The sequence below is a fragment of the Oncorhynchus masou genome, chromosome 14, assembly GCF_036934945.1.
Source record: "Oncorhynchus masou masou isolate Uvic2021 chromosome 14, UVic_Omas_1.1, whole genome shotgun sequence".
NCBI lineage: Eukaryota > Metazoa > Chordata > Actinopteri > Salmoniformes > Salmonidae > Oncorhynchus > Oncorhynchus masou.
In genome coordinates this window covers 32,793,575-32,805,680 of record NC_088225.1, presented here as the reverse complement: position 1 = coordinate 32,805,680, position 12,106 = coordinate 32,793,575, and the positions used below count along the sequence as shown (strand labels likewise).

General features: G+C 48.1%; 1 protein-coding gene across 6 annotated transcripts in view; it reads right to left on the bottom strand.

Annotated features, from left to right (window-relative positions):
• Positions 1-2,399: 2,399 nt before the first annotated feature.
• Positions 2,400-12,106, bottom strand: part of syt17 (synaptotagmin XVII) — a 64,131-nt gene continuing 54,424 nt past the window's right edge. For all 6 annotated transcript variants that reach the window (XM_064985722.1, XM_064985723.1, XM_064985725.1 and 3 more), the window contains one exon: positions 2,400-3,460. In XM_064985722.1, the coding sequence (XP_064841794.1) occupies positions 3,264-3,460 (197 nt within the window). In that variant the 3' untranslated portion in view covers positions 2,400-3,263. The remainder of the gene's footprint in view (positions 3,461-12,106) is intronic.

Below are 12,106 nucleotides of genomic sequence, written 5' to 3'. Positions count from 1 at the left end.
GGGTCCCTCTATAGTGCAGTACTGTTGACAGAGGGTCTCTCTATAGCGCAGTACTGTTGACAGAGGGTGCCTCTATAGTGCAGTACTGTTGACAGAGGGTCCCTCTATAGTGCAGTACTGTTGACAGAGGGTCCCTCTATAGTGCAGTACTGTTGACAGAGGGTCCCTCTATAGCGCAGTACTGTTGACAGAGGGTGCCTCTATAGTGCAGCACTGTTGACAGAGGGTCCCTCTATAGCGCAGTACTGTTGACAGAGGGTCCCTCTATAGTGCAGTACTGTTGACAGAGGGTCCCTCTATAGTGCAGTACTGTTGACAGAGGGTCCCTCTATAGTGCAGTACTGTTGACAGAGGGTCCCTCTATAGTTACATTTGGACTAAAACCCTACGTGCCATGATTGTGCACTACATAGGCAGCAGGGTTCCACTTGGGATGCAACCTGTGTTTGTGGTGACCGAGCTGGAGGAGGAGGAGGAGGAGGAGAAAGCTCAGTAAAATCACTACTTGTTTGGTTCTAGATTAAAGCTGTGAAACGTTGAGAAGAAAACATGTTTAAAAACCCGTTTTAAAAGTTTGACGACACACAATCTGTTCTTCTCGTTCGGCTCTACTCTTTTCTTTTGTACAATACCTAACAACATCATCTAACTACATCATCTAACTACATCACCTAACGACGTCATCTAACTACATCATCTAACTACATCATCTAACTACATCACCTAACAACGTCATCTAACTACATCATCTAACTACATAATCTTTGTTATCTAACTACATCATCTAACTACATCATCTAACGACGTCATCTAACTACATCATCTAACTACGTTATCTAACCACATCATCTAACTACATCATCTAACTACATCACCTAACGACGTCATCTAACTACATCATCTAACAACATCATCTAACTACATCATCTAACTACATCCTCTAACTACATCATCTAACTATGTTATCTAACTACATCATCTAACTACATCATCTAACTATGTTATCTAACTACATCATCTAACTACATCATCTAACTACGTTTACATCGATTTGTTCATTTTTCCTTAACAGTAGAAAAGGCCATAAATATATACACACAGAAAAACAATTCTGAGATAAATATATATCTAATATATATATATATAAATATATATCTAATATATATATATATAAATATATATCTAATATATATATATATATATATATATATATATATATATATATATATATATATATATATATATATGCATCAATTTGACAGAAAATGTAAAAATTATTATCTTCACTAGCACAGTATATTTAGTATTTATACTTTTTTCATCACTTGTAATACAATCTTCACTGTAAAGTTGGCTGAACTAGGCTTGATACAGTATTGTACAGAATCAACATGTGTCCCAAATGGAACCCTGTTCCCTATATGGTGCACTAACTATTGACCTATGGAGGTGAACCTAGGGTCTCTGATCAAAGCACTGCACTACATTTGGGAATAGGGTGCCATTTGGGACAACCACAGCAGAAACAGAGGCAGAATTTCCACCATAGACTTGGATAGACAGCTCTAGCGCCACAAAGCCTGTTGTAGCATGGGCAAGGCCCAGGACTTCCACCATTTTGAAGTAGTCAACTGGGACTTGCTATCGGTCAGGAAAGGATGACAGAAATTCCATCCAGCTCAGTAGGACTGATCAGCCAATGAATTATACTATACTATCATTACATAACTGCAGGTGCCAGTATATCACCAACCTTGTCTTTATACCTGTTCAGACAACACCCTCCAGGGGGCAGTAAATCACCAACCTTGTCTTTATACCTGTTCAGACAACACCCTCCAGGGGGCAGTAAATCACCAAACTTGTCTTTATACCTGTTAAGACAACACCCTCCAGGGGGCAGTATATCACCAACCTTGTCTTTATACCTGTTCAGACAACACCCTCCAGGGGGCAGTAAATCACCAACCTTGTCTTTATACCTGTTAAGACAACACCCTCCAGGGGGCAGTATATCACCAACCTTGTCTTTATACCTGTTCAGACAACACCCTCCAGGGGGCAGTTACGCACCCTTTAAGTTTGTTCACTGACTCATAGAAAAATTAGTAGTAGAAACTACTTTAAAATGGAGAAAGCCCTCAATGGCGCTGCCCATGCTGTCACAGTAGCCATTATGTAACAGATGTGAAGATGAGCCCTCTATCCAACTCTATGATTTCCACAGACAGTAAAGTTTGAATCCACTTGGTAACCCAATACAGCTGGGTTAGGGCACCTGGTAACCCAGTGTATAAGGGCACCTGGAAACCCAATGTATAAGGGCACCTGGTAACCCAGTCAATAAGGGCACCTGGTAACCCAGTGTATAAGGGCACCTGGTAGGGGCCCATAGGGAGGAGGGGGCCATAGGGAGGAGAGGCCCATAGGGAGGAGAGGCCCATAGGGAGGAGGGGCCCATAGGGAGAAGAGGCCCATAGGGAGAAGGGGCCCATAGTCTAAAGTAGTGCACTATATAGGGAATAGGGTACCATTTGGGACACAACCTCTGTCTCTGGTCACACCGCTAGGCGGCTGGGAGGTCAGTCAGGAAGGTGAGGGGGAAGAGAGGCAGCAATTTTGGAGAGCTGAGGACGGTTCATCTTGTTGACAGGGCCTGATTAACGCAGGGCCTGATTAATGCAGGGCCTGATTAATGCAGGGCCTGATTAATGCAGGGCCTGATTAATGCAGGGGCTGATTAATGCAGGGCCTGATTAATGCAGGGGCTGAAGCCCCGAGGCCCTTGAGGCAGAGAAAAATAGAAATGTATACATCTATTATTATTTTTTACTGGAACCTCCAACCGTAGGCCTGGGGCCCGGGGCTGAGACAAATATATATATTTTACAGTTAAATAACGTCTTTACTATTAGGTTCATTAAAAATGTTGAGCCCCTGCCTATGATTTCTTAATCCGGCCCTGCTGGTGGCCTTGACCCAGACCTCTGTCTCTCCTTCCTTCTCTCCCTCTCTCTTCTCTCTCTGTGTCCCTCTCTCTTTTCTCTCTGTGTCCCTCTCTCTTCTCTCTCTGTGTCCCTCTCCCTGTCTCTCTCTCTCTCATCCTCTCACCCCCTTTTCTCACCTCCCTGACCTCTAACCTCTAAATCCTGACCCCCTTTCCTCTTCCTCTTTCCTACTGTGTACCTCAACACTTTGAGCTTATACCTCTCCTCCTGACCTCTGACCCTTAACCTCTAACTCCTGATCCCTCTCCAGCTCTATCATGTGACCTCCAGCGATGCAGGGGAGACGCGGTCACACTCTGCCCGTGAGCGCAGGCTGTGCCACTGTTCAACCGGAGTTCTTTGACTGGCCAACAGGTGGCGCCAGTGGGAGTTCTCAGGGGGACCCGTGGAGAACTGGCCAATCACGATCCTCCCCACAAAATCATTACTGCTCTTCATGTTGTGGCCGTACACTTGAGGGAGGGAGGAGGGGGGAGAGAGGGGGAGAGAGGGGAGGAGAGAGGAGAGAGAGGGGGAGAGAGGGGAGGAGGTAGGGGAGGGGAGAGAGGGGAGGAGGTAGGGAAGAGAAGAGAGAGGCGGAGAGAGGGGAGGAGGTAGGGGAGAGAGGAGTGAGGGGGAGAGAGGGGGAGAGAGGGGAGGTGGTAGGGGAGAGAGGAGAGAGGGGGAGGTAGGGGAGAGAGAAGAGAGGGGGAGGTAGGGGAGAGAGGAGGGAGGGGAGAGTGGGGGAGAGAGGGGAGGAGGTAGGGGAGAGAGGAGAGAGGGGGAGAGAGGGGAGGAGGTAGGGGAGAGAGGAGGGAGGGAGAGAGGGGAGGAGGTAGGGGAGAGAGGAGAGAGGGGGAGAGGGGAGAGGGGGAGAGAGGGGAGGAGAGGTGTGGGTTAGTTGCATATACAGTTGAATGAAATCTGCTTGTATCAGACATTATTCTACACATCATCCTCAGAAAGACCTTACTCCTCCCTCCCCCCTCCCTCCCTCCCCCCTCCCTCCCTCCCTCCCTCCCTTACTCCTCCCTCCCCCTCACTTACTCCTCCCTCCCCCTCCCTTACTCCTCCCTCCCCCCTCCCGTACTCCTCCCTCCCTTACTCCTCCCTCCCTTACTCCTCCCTCCCCTTACTCCTCCCTCCCTTACTCCTCCCTCTCTTTCTCCTCCCTCCCTGCCTTACTCCTCCCTCCCCCTCCCTCCCTCCCTTACTCCTCCCTCCCTCCCTCCCTCCCTCCCTCCCTCCCTCCCTCCCTCCCTCCCTCCCTCCCTCCTCCCTCCCTCCCTCCCTTACTCCTCCCTCCCCCTCCCTCCCTTACTCCTCCCTCCATCCCTCCCTCCCTTACTCCTCCCTCCCTCCATCCCTCCCTTACTCCTCCCTCCCCCTCCCTCCCTTACTCCTCCCTCCCTCCCTCCCTTACTCCTCCGTCCCTCCCCCCTCCCTCCCTTACTCCTCCCTCCATCCCTCCCTCCCTTACTCCTCCCTCCCTCCCCCTCCCTCCCTCCCTTACTCCTCCCTCCCTCCCTTACTCCTCCCTCCATCCCTCCCTCCCTTACTCCTCCCTCCCTCCGCCTCCCTCCCTCCCTTACTCCTCCCTCCCTCCCTCCCTCCCTCCCTCCCTTACTCCTCCCTCCCTCCCTCCCTCCCTTACTCCTCCCTCCCCCCTCCCTCCCTTACTCCTCCCTCCCTCCCTCCCTCCCCCTTACTCCTCCCTCCCTCCCTCCCCTCCCTCCCTCCCTCCCTCCCTCCCTTGCTCCTCCCTCCCTCCCTCCCTTACTCCTCCCTCCCCCTCCCTCCCTTACTCCTCCCTCCATCCCTCCCTCCCTTACTCCCTCCCTCCCTCCCTCCCTTACTCCTCCCTCCCTCCCCCTTACTCCTCCCTCCATCCCTCCCTCCCTTACTCCTCCCTCCCTCCCTCCCCCCTCCCTCCCTTACTCCTCCCTCCATCCCTCCCTCCCTTACTCCTCCCTCCCCCTCCCTCCCTCCCTTACTCCTCCCTCCCTCCCTCCCTTACTCCCTTACTCCTCCCTCCCCCCTCCCTCCCTTACTCCTCCCTCCCTCCCTCCCTCTCTGTTTGTTGTGTAGCAGGTCTCATGTATGTTTTATTACTGGTGACTCAGACAGGGACGTAGGTGTGTTTGGAAGCAGAAAGCAGACCGTGGAACACCGGGTGCAGAGCACAGAGCAAAGAACAACTCAGGGAACATTTACAATATATTCAACTCTGCAAAAACCTGACATAAGACAGTCTCTCTGCCCCTTTCTCTCTCTCTCTCTCTCTCTCTCTCTCTCTCTCTCTCTCTCTCTCTCTCTCTCTCTCTCTCTCTCTCTCTCACCTCCTCTCTCTGCCCCTTTCTCTCTCTCTCTCACTCTCTCTCTCTCTCTCTCTCTCTCACCTCCTCTCTCTGCCCCTTTCTCAATCTCTCTCTCTCTCTTTGCCCCTTTCTCAATCTCGCTCTCTCTCTGCCCCTTTCTCAATCTCTCTCTCTCTCTCTCTCTCTCTCTCTCTCTGCCCCTTTCTCAATCTCTCTCTCTCTCTCTCTCTCTGCCCCTTTCTCAATCCCTCTCGCTCTCTCTCTGCCCCTTTCTCAATCTCTCTCTCTCTCTCTCTCTCTGCCCCTTTCTCAATCTCAATCTCTCACTCTCAATTCAATTAAGGGGCTTTATTGTTATGGGAAACACATGTTTACATTGGCAAAGCAAGTAAAATAGATAATAAATAAAAATGAACAGTAAATATCACAATCACAGAAGTTCCAAAAGAATAAAGATAATTCAAATCTCATATTATGTATATATACAGTGCAAATAAATAAACATAACTATGGGTTGTATTTACAATGGTGTTTGTTTTTCACTGGTTGTCTTTTCTCGTGGCAACAGGTCACACATCTTGCTGCTGTGATGGCAAACTGTGGAATTTCACCCAGTAGATATGGGAGTTTATCAAAATTGATTTGTTTTGAAATGATTTGTGGGTCTGTGTAATCTGAGGGAAATATGTGTCTCTAATATGGTCATACATTTGGCAGGAGGTTAGGAAGTGCAGCTCAGTTTCCACCTCATTTTGTGGGCAGTGAGCACATCGCCTGTCTTCTCTTGAGAGCCAATAACAAGTCTGTACATAGTCAAAGCTTTCTTAATGTTGGGTGAGTCAAAGGCATTGTGTCCTCTCTGTTAAGGGACAAATAACATTCTAGTTGGCTCATTTTTTTTGTTCAGTCTGTCAAGTAATTTTATTTTTGTTTTCTCATGATTTGGTTGGGTCTATTTGTGTTGCTGTCCTGGGTCTCTGTAGGGTCTGTTTGTGTTTGTGAACAGATCCGCAGGACCAGCTTGCTTAGGGGACTCTTCGCCAGGTTCCTCTCTCTGTAGGTGATGGCTTTGTTATGGAAGGTTTGGGAATCGCTTCCTTTTAGGTGGTTGTAGACCCAGCAAGATACAGGGAATCAGGGAAAATAAATAAAGGAAACCATCAGTCATGAATCATCGACTCTCTGAGAGGACCTGTTTAACACAACATCCTCCTACTACCTCTCTGAGAGGACCTGTTTAACACAACACCCTCCTACTACCTCTCTGAGAGGACCTGTTTAACACAACATCCTCCTACTACCTCTCTGAGAGGACCTGTTTAACACAACATCCTCCTACTACCTCTCTGAGAGGACCTGTTTAACACAACATCCTCCTACTACCTCTCTGAGAGGACCTGTTTAACACAACACCCTCCTACTACCTCTCTAAGAGGACCTGTTTAACACAACACCCTCCTACTACCTCTCTGAGAGGACCTGTTTAACACAACACCCTCCTACTACCTCTCTGAGAGGACCTGTTTAACACAACACCATCCTACTACCTCTCTAATAGGACCTGTTTAACACAACACCCTCCTACTACCTCTCTGAGAGGACCTGTTTAACACAACATCCTCCTACTACCTCTCTGAGAGGACCTGTTTAACACAACACCCTCCTACTACCTCTCTGAGAGGACCTGTTTAACACAACATCCTCCTACTACCTCTCTGAGAGGACCTGTTTAACACAACACCCTCCTACTACCTCTCTAAGAGGACCTGTTTAACACAACACCCTCCTACTACCTCTCTGAGAGGACCTGTTTAACACAACACCCTCCTACTACCTCTCTGAGAGGACCTGTTTAACACAACACCCTCCTACTACCTCTCTAAGAGGACCTGTTTAACACAACACCCTCCTACTACCTCTCTAAGAGGACCTGTTTAACACAACATCCTCCTACTACCTCTCTGAGAGGACCTGTTTAACACAACATCCTCCTACTACCTCTCTGAGAGGACCTGTTTAACACAACATCCTCCTACTACCTCTCTGAGAGGACCTGTTTAACACAACATCCTCCTACTACCTCTCTAAGAGGACCTGTTTAACACAACACCCTCCTACTACCTCTCTAAGAGGACCTGTTTAACACAACACCCTCCTACTACCTCTCTGAGAGGACCTGTTTAACACAACATCCTCCTACTACCTCTCTGAGAGGACCTGTTTAACACAACATCCTCCTACTACCTCTCTGAGAGGACCTGTTTAACACAACACCCTCCTACTACCTCTCTGAGAGGACCTGTTTAACACAACATCCTCCTACTACCTCTCTGAGAGGACCTGTTTAACACAACATCCTCCTACTACCTCTCTGAGAGGACCTGTTTAACACAACATTCTCCTACTACCTCTCTGAGAGGACCTGTTTAACACAACATCCTCCTACTACCTCTCTGAGAGGACCTGTTTAACACAACACCCTCCTACTACCTCTCTGAGAGGACCTGTTTAACACAACACCCTCCTACTACCTCTCTGAGAGGACCTGTTTAACACAACATCCTCCTACTACCTCTCTGAGAGGACCTGTTTAACACAACATCCTCCTACTACCTCTCTGAGAGGACCTGTTTAACACAACATCCTCCTACTACCTCTCTGAGAGGACCTGTTTAACACAACACCCTCCTACTACCTCTCTGAGAGGACCTGTTTAACACAACACCCTCCTACTACCTCTCTGAGAGGACCTGTTTAACACAACACCCTCCTACTACCTCTCTGAGAGGACCTGTTTAACACAACACCCTCCTACTACCTCTCTGAGAGGACCTGTTTAACACAACACCCTCCTACTTCCTCTCTGAGAGGACCTGTTTAACACAACACCCTCCTACTACCTCTCTGAGAGGACCTGTTTTAAACATCCTCCTACTACCTCTCTGAGAGGACCTGTTTAACACAACACCCTCCTACTACCTCTCTGAGAGGACCTGTTTAACACAACACCCTCCTACTACCTCTCTGAGAGGACCTGTTTAACACAACATCCTCCTACTACCTCTCTGAGAGGACCTGTTTAACACAACATCCTCCTACTACCTCTCTGAGAGGACCTGTTTAACACAACATCCTCCTACTACCTCTCTGAGAGGACCTGTTTAACACAACACTCTCCTACTACCTCTCTGATAGGACCTGTTTAACACAACATCCTCCTACTACCTCTCTGAGAGGACCTGTTTAACACAACACCCTCCTACTACCTCTCTGAGAGGACCTGTTTAACACAGCATCCTCCTACTACCTCTCTGAGAGGACCTGTTTAACACAACATCCTCCTACTACCTCTCTGAGAGGACCTGTTTAACACAACATCCTCCTACTACCTCTCTGAGAGGACCTGTTTAACACAACATCCTCCTACTACCTCTCTGAGAGGCCCTGTTTAACACAACACCCTCCTACTACCTCTCTGAGAGGACCTGTTTAACACAACATCCTCCTACTACCTCTCTGAGAGGACCTGTTTAACACAACATCCTCCTACTACCTCTCTGAGAGGACCTGTTTAACACAACATCCTCCTACTACCTCTCTGAGAGGACCTGTTTAACACAACATCCTCCTACTACCTCTCTGAGAGGACCTGTTTAACACAACATCCTCCTACTACCTCTCTGAGAGGACCTGTTTAACACAACACCCTCCTACTACCTCTCTGAGAGGACCTGTTTAACACAACACCCTCCTACTACCTCTCTGAGAGGACCTGTTTAACACAACATCCTCCTACTACCTCTCTGAGAGGACCTGTTTAACACAACACCCTCCTACTACCTCTCTGAGAGGACCTGTTTAACACAACATCCTCCTACTACCTCTCTGAGAGGACCTGTTTAACACAACATCCTCCTACTACCTCTCTGAGAGGACCTGTTTAACACAACATCCTCCTACTACCTCTCTGAGAGGACCTGTTTAACACAACATCCTCCTACTACCTCTCTGAGAGGACCTGTTTAACACAACATCCTCCAACTACCTCTCTGAGAGGACCTGTTTAACACAACATTCTCCTACTACCACTCTGAGAGGACCTGTTTAACACAACATCCTCCTCCTACCTCTCTGAGAGGACCTGTTTAACACAACATCCTCCTACTACCTCTCTGAGAGGACCTATTTAACACAACATCCTCCTACTACCTCTCTGAGAGGCCCTGTTTAACACAACATCCTCCTACTACCTCTCTGAGAGGCCCTGTTTAACACAACATCCTCCTAATACCTCTCTGAGAGGACCTGTTTAACACAACATCCTCCTACTACCTCTCTGAGAGGACCTGTTTAACACAACACCCTCCTACTACCTCTCTGAGAGGACCTGTTTAACACAACACCCTCCTACTACCTCTCTGAGAGGACCTGTTTAACACAACATCCTCCTACTACCTCTCTGAGAGGACCTGTTTTAAACATCCTCCTACTACCTCTCTGAGAGGACCTGTTTAACACAACACCCTCCTACTACCTCTCTGAGAGGACCTGTTTAACACAACACCCTCCTACTACCTCTCTGAGAGGACCTGTTTAACACAACATCCTCCTACTACCTCTCTGAGAGGACCTGTTTAACACAACATCCTCCTACTACCTCTCTGAGAGGACCTGTTTAACACAACATCCTCCTACTGCCTCTCTGAGAGGACCTGTTTTAAACATCCTCCTACTACCTCTCTGAGAGGACCTGTTTTAAACATCCTCCTACTACCTCTCTGAGAGGACCTGTTTAACACAACATCCTCCTACTACCTCTCTGAGAGGCCCTGTTTAACACAACATCCTCCTACTACCTCTCTGAGAGGACCTGTTTAACACAACATCCTCCTACTACCTCTCTGAGAGGACCTGTTTTAAACATCCTCCTACTACCTCTCTGAGAGGACCTGTTTAACACAACGTCCTCCTACTACCTCTCTGAGAGGACCTGTTTAACACAACATCCTCCTACTATCTCTCTGAGAGGACCTGTTTAACACAACACCCTCCTACTACCTCTCTGAGAGGACCTGTTTAACACAACATCCTCCTACTACCTCTCTGAGAGGACCTGTTTAACACAACACCCTCCTACTACCTCTCTGAGAGGACCTGTTTAACACAACATCCTCCTACTACCTCTCTGAGAGGACCTGTTTAACACAACATCCTCCTACTACCTCTCTGAGAGGACCTGTTTAACACAACATCCTCCTACTACCTCTCTGAGAGGACCTGTTTAACACAACATCCTCCTACTACCTCTCTGAGAGGACCTGTTTAACACAACATCCTCCAACTACCTCTCTGAGAGGACCTGTTTAACACAACATTCTCCTACTACCACTCTGAGAGGACCTGTTTAACACAACATCCTCCTCCTACCTCTCTGAGAGGACCTGTTTAACACAACATCCTCCTACTACCTCTCTGAGAGGACCTATTTAACACAACATCCTCCTACTACCTCTCTGAGAGGCCCTGTTTAACACAACATCCTCCTACTACCTCTCTGAGAGGCCCTGTTTAACACAACATCCTCCTAATACCTCTCTGAGAGGACCTGTTTAACACAACATCCTCCTACTACCTCTCTGAGAGGACCTGTTTAACACAACACCCTCCTACTACCTCTCTGAGAGGACCTGTTTAACACAACACCCTCCTACTACCTCTCTGAGAGGACCTGTTTAACACAACATCCTCCTACTACCTCTCTGAGAGGACCTGTTTTAAACATCCTCCTACTACCTCTCTGAGAGGACCTGTTTAACACAACACCCTCCTACTACCTCTCTGAGAGGACCTGTTTAACACAACACCCTCCTACTACCTCTCTGAGAGGACCTGTTTAACACAACATCCTCCTACTACCTCTCTGAGAGGACCTGTTTAACACAACATCCTCCTACTACCTCTCTGAGAGGACCTGTTTAACACAACATCCTCCTACTGCCTCTCTGAGAGGACCTGTTTTAAACATCCTCCTACTACCTCTCTGAGAGGACCTGTTTTAAACATCCTCCTACTACCTCTCTGAGAGGACCTGTTTAACACAACATCCTCCTACTACCTCTCTGAGAGGCCCTGTTTAACACAACATCCTCCTACTACCTCTCTGAGAGGACCTGTTTAACACAACATCCTCCTACTACCTCTCTGAGAGGACCTGTTTTAAACATCCTCCTACTACCTCTCTGAGAGGACCTGTTTAACACAACGTCCTCCTACTACCTCTCTGAGAGGACCTGTTTAACACAACATCCTCCTACTATCTCTCTGAGAGGACCTGTTTAACACAACACCCTCCTACTACCTCTCTGAGAGGACCTGTTTTAAACATCCTCCTACTACCTCTCTGAGAGGACCTGTTTAACACAACACCCTCCTACTACCTCTCTGAGAGGACCTGTTTAACACAACACCCTCCTACTACCTCTCTGAGAGGACCTGTTTAACACAACATCCTCCTACTACCTCTCTGAGAGGACCTGTTTAACACAACATCCTCCTACTACCTCTCTGAGAGGACCTGTTTAACACAACATCCTCCTACTACCTCTCTGAGAGGACCTGTTTAACACAACACCCTCCTACTACCTCTCTGATAGGACCTGTTTAACACAACATCCTCCTACTACCTCTCTGAGAGGACCTGTTTAACACAACACCCTCCTACTACCTCTCTGAGAGGACCTGTTTAACACAGCATCCTCCTACTACCTCTCTGAGAGGACCTGTTTAACACAACATCCTCCT